Genomic DNA, 7,498 nt, shown 5'->3' with positions numbered 1-7,498 from the left:
GTCTACACTATAATCTATAGTGTGAACAGAAGGCCACACCCCCTCAACATACTGAGAGTTGGCTGTGATCAAAGAGGGTAACCCTAAAAACACTTATAACAAATCATCTGAAGTTGAAACAATGATACGTGTGACATTAACATTCCACAATAAGCTATTTAATCCCAAATAGCATTGGGTCAACAGGCTATCTTTTAACCTCTTAACTGGCACCGACCTGGCCCCGGGCCCTCTTTAGGACGATTTTCCCACCGGCGCGACGCACCACTTTGGGAGCGTCTAGCGGCTCAGGTCTACATTTTTTGTATACAATATATATATAGAGTTAAAACCCTATTTGTTGCCTGTCGATTGCCACCTCAGGCGGCAAAATCCGTTCAGCGGTTCTTGAGTTACATGCCGATATGTGAGGCATGTGAGGTGGTAGTATAGTAGTAGGGTAGTATGGTGGTAGTAGTAGGGTGGTAGTAAGGTGGTAGTAAAATGGTACTATGATTAGTATGTGTAGTGGTTCATTAACGAGATAGTAGTTTGTGAAAGGACTGGATCAATCTGATGCAATATGCAGTAATTGCAGAGCAGTCAGATACGCAATACACACTGTGTGTGGGGGGCAGTGATGCCAGTAACGCGTTACTAAGTAACGCGTTATTGTAATCTGATTACTTTTCCCCGAAAATAGTAATCTAACGCGTTAATCTTTAAAAGCCAGTAATCTGATTGCAGTTACTTGTCCAAGTGGCTGTGCATTACTATTTCGTTACTATCTCATCATAAATTCATAATGCAGGCGGAATGCAGTATTTTATTTCGTTTTCGACAGTCAAAAATACATTTTGAGCTGTTTTTCTTTTGGGAGTGACGTGGTGTGGCAGTGAAAGGGTTAAATACAAGAATGTGTCCCGCGGCGTGACTGGTCCCTCTGTCTGTGAGTGATTCTGCTTTGGTCCAATCACATTCCCCATCCACAGTCTGCGAATCACAGGCAGAGTAGGGCGGGTCTTCACAGCACGTCATGTGACATATGCGCCAATCGTGTGACAGCAGGGCTCCGTCGTCGGAGAATTCCACCCCAAAACGCTTGGCAAAATTAAAAGTGAAACCGCAAGATGACTTTAGCGGTTTCTGTTCAGAATTCCACCCCAAAACGCTCGTCTAAACGTAGCCTCAGTCACTACTTCACGGCGGAGGAAACAAAATACTGTCTACCGCTAAAAACAGCACATCCAATTGCATTGAAAGCATCTGGAATCACAACACTAGCCGACGCTTCGACTAGGTACAGGAGGGTTGATGGTGGCAGAGCAAAAGCTCTTATTTGCCAGATGTACAGTTAATTTACATGTTAAAGAGAGACTGATTGTATGTTTATAGAGAGACATTTATAAAAACAATTTAATAGTTACAGTTGATATAATTGAATAGTTCAGCCTGCATTTGTTAGATGTGATACACTGGTTTTGTAAAACCACTGGCTGGCTGCTCTAATGCTGTGAGCATCATAGACTGTTGCTTTACCATACTTGATGGTACAGAAGCTGAAGCACTAGTTTAACAATTTACGTTATGTGCAGAGAAACAATTTATGCACTTTCAATAAAGCCTTTAAAAAAAACTGTTGGGGGAACGACGACGACTTCGTAACCTAGTTACTTTCAAAGTAACTAAGTTACTCTGATAATCAAGTAATCAGTACAGTAACTTAGATTACTTTTTAAAGGAGTAATCAGTAATCAATAATCAGATTACTTTTACAAGTAATCTGTGGCATCACTGGTGGGGGGGGGGGGGTGTTGTGTGAGAGAGAGAGAGAGAGAGAGAGAGACAGAGAGAGAGAGATAGAGAGAGAGAGAGAGAGAGAGAGATAGAGAGAGAGAGAGAGAGAGAGAGAGAGAGAGAGAGAGAGAGAGAGAGAGAGAGAGAGAGAGACAGCAAGAGAGTGAGAGAGAGAGGAAGAGAGAGAGACAGCAAGAGAGGGTGAGAGATAGGGGAAAGAGAGAGAAGGCAAGAGACAGGGAGAGAGAGATTCATATCAAAAGGGCACAGAAAATCCATTAGCTATGGAGAATGAAAGCTAATATGAAGGAGTGTGTTTATGTGAGCATGTGCGCTTGTGTACCTGTAGCAGACAGTAATTAAAACAATTAACATAATTGCAGTCACATCTGCGGCTAGTCTGATCGAACAAACAAACAAACAAACAAACAGAAGCAGCAACAAGCTGGAAGCTACAAAATGGCTGCCACCATAAAAGGGTGTCTTGTCTGCTTCTGACTAAAATGGACGCCATTGCATGCAAAAATAATCCATTGTTTTTTTGTAGACAGGAATTACTTAACGACAAGAAATAGCCTATAGGTGGATCTAATCCATTCTCTAATCTATTCAACTGTCAAATGGAAACAAGGATTCCATGATAGATAGTGGCCACAAACCAGATAAACATGTTTCATAACGGCTGGGTGTGTTATACATGTCATAGCAGTCTATATCCCAGAGTGCACCTGGGGCTGTGTATGTTAAACATGGCATAGCAGTGGTTTCACTATCAATTGAAAATGGGGGACCCTGATGTAAACAAGATGAAAGTCTTTCTCTGGTCTACATCCCCTTAACAATTGTGTGTATTGCGCCGTACTGTATTGTACCCATTCTGCAATCTGTTAAATAAAGTTTTCATTCATTCATTCAGTCTATATCCCAGAGTGCACCTGGGGCTGTGTATGTTAAACATGTCATAGCAGTCTATATCCCCCAGAGTGCACCTGGGGCTAGGTGCTGGGTTGTGTGCGTCTCTGAGGGGACTCTCTTGGTGGTCAGACTCATGTAATGGCCGACTGTCTGATTGAGGGTCTTATGTAAAGAACTTGTCCATATGCTGCTGCTGCTGCTGCTGCTGCTGTTGCCTGGGCTGCGTTTGCATGGTGAATTGTTGAAGTGGTACGCAGAGTGGGGGAGGGGCTGAGGAACAACTCACCGAGGCCCTGAGGCCCAGAGGCCCTGGACTGGACTGTAGAGCAAACACTACCTCTCCCATTAGTGGCTTTATACAGCTGGGTGATTTATGAGCTAGATTTCCCTCACTACTGACATGGTGTAATTACAGGTTGGGGGGTGGGGGTGGGGGTTTTGCATAATTAAAGGACTCTCGTGGCATCAATCATACATGGTTTGAAGACTTAAAAGTTATGGGACGTGTGTGTGTGTGTGTGTGTGTGTGTGTGTGTGTGTGTGTGTGTGTGTGTGTGTGTGTGTGTGTGTGTGTGTGTGTGTGTGTGTGTGTGTGTGTGTGTGTGTGTGTGTGTGTGTGTGTGTGCAGAGGAGAGGTGCTAATCAAATATTTATGTCTCTATAGGTGGTAAAGGCTATATGGATACAAGATAGACAAGGTCACAAACGCACACACACACAGAGAGACACGAACATACAGATTCACATAGATGCACATACACACTCGCAGACAGATGCATCTGTATATAGATGGCTGTTTTATTGCAACACTACCATCACCGACATCTAAGAAGGGAGATCCCCCCTTGAATGGCCCTTCTAAGGTTTCTCTCCTCCACATTGCCTGTGGTGCATTTTTTTCCTATTGCTAGGTTTTAGTGAGTTTTTCCTCACCTTCGCGTGGGGTATTAGCCTATAGACAATGCCCCCAAAATGTTGAGATACCACTACCGGAGGTAGAACAAAACACAAGCATGTTTTTCCTCATCTCTAAGGTCTCCCATATATGAAATGGATTCTTGTATAAAAATATTTTACTGCAAAACTAGTTAAATTGATAGATATTGTTATACACCCCCAAAGGAAAAAATAACCAAAATATAGCCTGGTCGTATGGGAGTTGAGACATATAAACTCATGTAGATTAATAATACAAGCTCCAATAGCTTTCAAACTTTGATATGCTAGCAGTCAGACAGTTGTTTAACCTAATAGAAAAACCTGGATGTGCATATCTTTATGCATGTAGGAAATATATACCTATGTACACATACTTAAAATAAGCAGAAATGTAAAAAAGGAATATCTATGCAGAATGTTCTCACTTACTTTGTAGTAGCTCTGCCATGGATTGTCATAGAAACACAGATGATGGCTTCTTCGGAAAGGTGTGGTTGTGCTGAATTCAGCAATACCACATGTGTATATATAGCATGCATGGTCAGGGAGTTACATCAGTAAATGTATGAGGTGTCCTAAATGAAAGAAAATTAAACATTGACATAATGAAGTCTTTAGTCCAAAGCCCATTATTGTTGACAAATCCAATGTTACTGCAAAGTAAAGTCACTTGAGGTAATGTTCTGGTCTATAATGTTAATATATTTATGATACATTTAATAAATTATACATTTCATATGATACATTTTATGATACTTCATATGGAAACAAAGATCCAATTGAATCAGGTTGAAATTGAAATAGAACACCTTTATTTCAAGAAGAAGAGACGGAGGAGAAGAAGGAGAATGGTGGTGAAAATAATAAAAAAAAAAATAATAATAATAATCTCAAGGCACCCCTGGCAGCTCTCTGCGGCACCCTAGTTGAGAACCGCTGGCCTATAAGACAGATTCGGGGTCTCCGCCCTTGAAAGGTGCGTCTCCCTGAGGCTTCTCGTAGTCTAGCATTTCCTGGGTCGTCTCCTCTCCTTTCTTGAGAGCCTCCTCCTTCTCACTCCTCTTGCGCCTCGCCTCCACCCAGGGTATCAGACACAGCACGGCTCCTCCGATGATGGGGGGGATACCTGCCAGGTAGAAGGCCACGTCGTAGCTCCCCAACCTGTCTCCCAGGTAACCTGCGATGAGAGGTCCCACGGTCATGGGCACGGACATTATGCCGAGCATGAAGCCGATGGCCTGTGAAAAGTCATTGGAGCCCACCAACTCAAAGGTGATGGGCGCCATGATGCCCCTCAAGCAGCTGTCGAACAGCCCCATCAGCAGGCACACGGCGATCAGGCCGCCAAAGACGTGACAGAGGGGGATCATCATGGACATCAGGCCGATCACGAACAAGGAGTACACCTGTAGATAGACTTTGTTGACACCCTGGACGTAGTCTGCCACCCTGCCGAAGATGAGGTTGCCCACTGTGGACGTTATGCCGATACACATGAGAAGAACCTCCTTGTTGGCGTTCGTCCCGAAGCGCTCCTCCACGTGTTTCATCAGGTGAACGTAAGGCACAAAGTAGCCGAAGAGGGCGGCGGGTATGCCGAACACCCAGATGCGGTATCCCAGGGACCTCCAGATGTTGCGGAAGTTGAAGATCTCACCGATGGGCTTGTTGGGCCGCAGGGGCGTGTAGGTGAACCCGGCCAGCATGAGCACGAACAGGAAGATGCTGAGGACACGCATGGTGTTCTGGAGACCCACGCTGTCCAGCAGGAGGGGGAGCAGGAAGGCCACCATGATGGTGAACACGTTGCAGCCGGTCGCCACGATGCCGCTCACTAGGCCCAGGCGCTTCTTGAAGTAGTGGGGGAGGATCACCAGGCTGGGCTGGTAGGCAAAGGAGCAGCCGCAGCCGAACACGATGCCATAGGTGAAGTACAGGGCACCGAGGGACTTGACAAAGGAGCTGGCCAGGAGGCCCACCAGGGCCACGGCGGCCCCGCCCACTGCTGTCACTCTGCAGCCCAGGATGTCTGTGAACACACTGGCGATGGGAGAGCAGAACAAGATCATGCCCATGGAGAGAGAGCCCACCAAGGCTGTTCTGGATCGCTGGTTGGCATCATCTTCGGTGCCGAATTCTTTGATGAGAGACAAGAAAAGGATGCCAAAGGTGTTTTGTATCATAAACACCGAGCCGTCACACCACATGGCAGCCAGCATGACGACCCAGCCCCAGCCTCCCTCGGGGGGCACGAACTCTGCTGCCTCCTCAGGAGCCCCAGTGGCCGGCTCCCGGACGGGTACCTTGGTTTCACCACCATTCTCCTTCTTCTCCTCCGTCTCTTCTTCTAGGCGCGTCTCGTCCATCACTGCTCTCTAGTGCTGTCTTCTGGAGCAGGTAAGTTCTCACTGTAAGTCCCTCTACTTGCAATGATGACAGCAACACGTTCTTGATATTACTGATTGGATTTATTTCAATCCGAACCGTGAGAACTGTGAAACACATACATGAAACAATAAATCACAGCTCAAACAATAACAACATACATCCATATTATCGGAGCAAAGCGTTTATTTTGTACATTATCTAACGTTAACACGAAACTAAACTAACGTTACAACTAACCTAAAGTTAGTTTAGGTTTGTGTTAACGTTAGATAATGTACAAAATAAACGTATTCCGCTGCTATAGACCAGGGGTTCCCAAACTTTTCAGGCCGGGACCCAGAAAATAAGGCGTCAGAGAGCCGCGGCCCAATGCACATCGTCAGGCTTTTTTTTTATCTTTTTTTTTTGCCTGCCGACCGATTTTTTAAGCCAAATATCACTTCAATCCTATTAAGTTAGTTCAAGTTAGTTATTCATTTATATGTGCTATTTATGAGAGGGCTAACTTGTTGCAAAATAATAATGATAATAATAATAGCCTCATTAAAATACTATTATTGCTTCGGTTGTTTTCAGCGTTTTATGTGCATAATCTGTTATTTAGTTTGAAATGTTCGTTGAAATAAGTAGATTTTTCGTTTTTGTTTGTTTATTAAGTTAATATAAAACCATATAGTCACATTTTAGAATACAATAGACTGTGACATCACAAATGTTCTAGAATGTTCTATTATGACATCATACTGTGCCATCACAAATGTTCTAGAATGTTCTATTGACATACTGTGACATCACAAATGTTCTAGAATGTTCTATTATGACATCATACTGTGACATCACAACGGAACATGTTTGAGTCCATTTGAATAATATAAATAAGCTGTTTGGTAAGGCTGTCCCCGAAGCCTATATGCTAATACCAACGCATTTGTGCGATTTGCGAATCCGATTGGCCACTGACGTTTCTGGTCATGTGACATGTGCACCAATCGTGTGACGGCAAGTTCTTTCGACGGTTAAGCTTAGGCACTCTTTCGAAGTTGGTTAACACTTTGAATGCCAGCCACGACATAACACGTGTTAGCAGTCCGCCCCCTGAATGCCCAGCACGACAATTAGCGTGATTTTCTTTTTATTAGCGTTCTGAATTCATATTTCATCAACTGAGTCTACCGTTGGGAAACCAGCCCCATCAGGAGCTCAGATGTGAAAAAAGCACCCCATATCGTCTCCAAGATGGTAATGCACTCTTTTGGAATGGACTCAATGAAAATGGATGAGAAATTTTTTTTCCGGAATCCACATTTTACTTCTCAACCGGAGATGATCCCAGTCATTGTGTTTTACAGTATAGGTTGGATCAATAAAAGGATCGATTTTTGGAATGGCGATCAGGTATTGGAATAATCTTTTTGGATACCATCTGATCTCAGGTAAGGAATCTATTTTACCAGTCTTAGGATAATCAGACCTGTTTTCA

At 44.0% G+C, this 7,498-nt stretch overlaps 1 protein-coding gene across 1 annotated transcript; it reads right to left on the bottom strand.

The window, feature by feature from the left end:
* Positions 1 to 4,571: 4,571 nt before the first annotated feature.
* LOC311242101 (monocarboxylate transporter 10-like) lies at positions 4,572 to 5,996 on the bottom strand (the record flags this gene model as incomplete). The annotated part of the gene is made up of 1 exon (XM_084331052.1): positions 4,572 to 5,996. One exon carries the CDS (start codon positions 5,994 to 5,996, stop codon positions 4,572 to 4,574), a length of 1,425 nt encoding a protein of 474 aa, XP_084187178.1.
* Positions 5,997 to 7,498: the final 1,502 nt, after the last annotated feature.

The sequence above is a fragment of the Notolepis coatsorum genome, assembly GCF_963971535.1.
Source record: "Notolepis coatsorum genome assembly, chromosome: 15".
Lineage (NCBI taxonomy): Eukaryota > Metazoa > Chordata > Actinopteri > Aulopiformes > Paralepididae > Notolepis > Notolepis coatsorum.
Note: the sequence above shows the minus strand (reverse complement) of the source record. Positions and strands in the feature narration are given on the sequence as shown.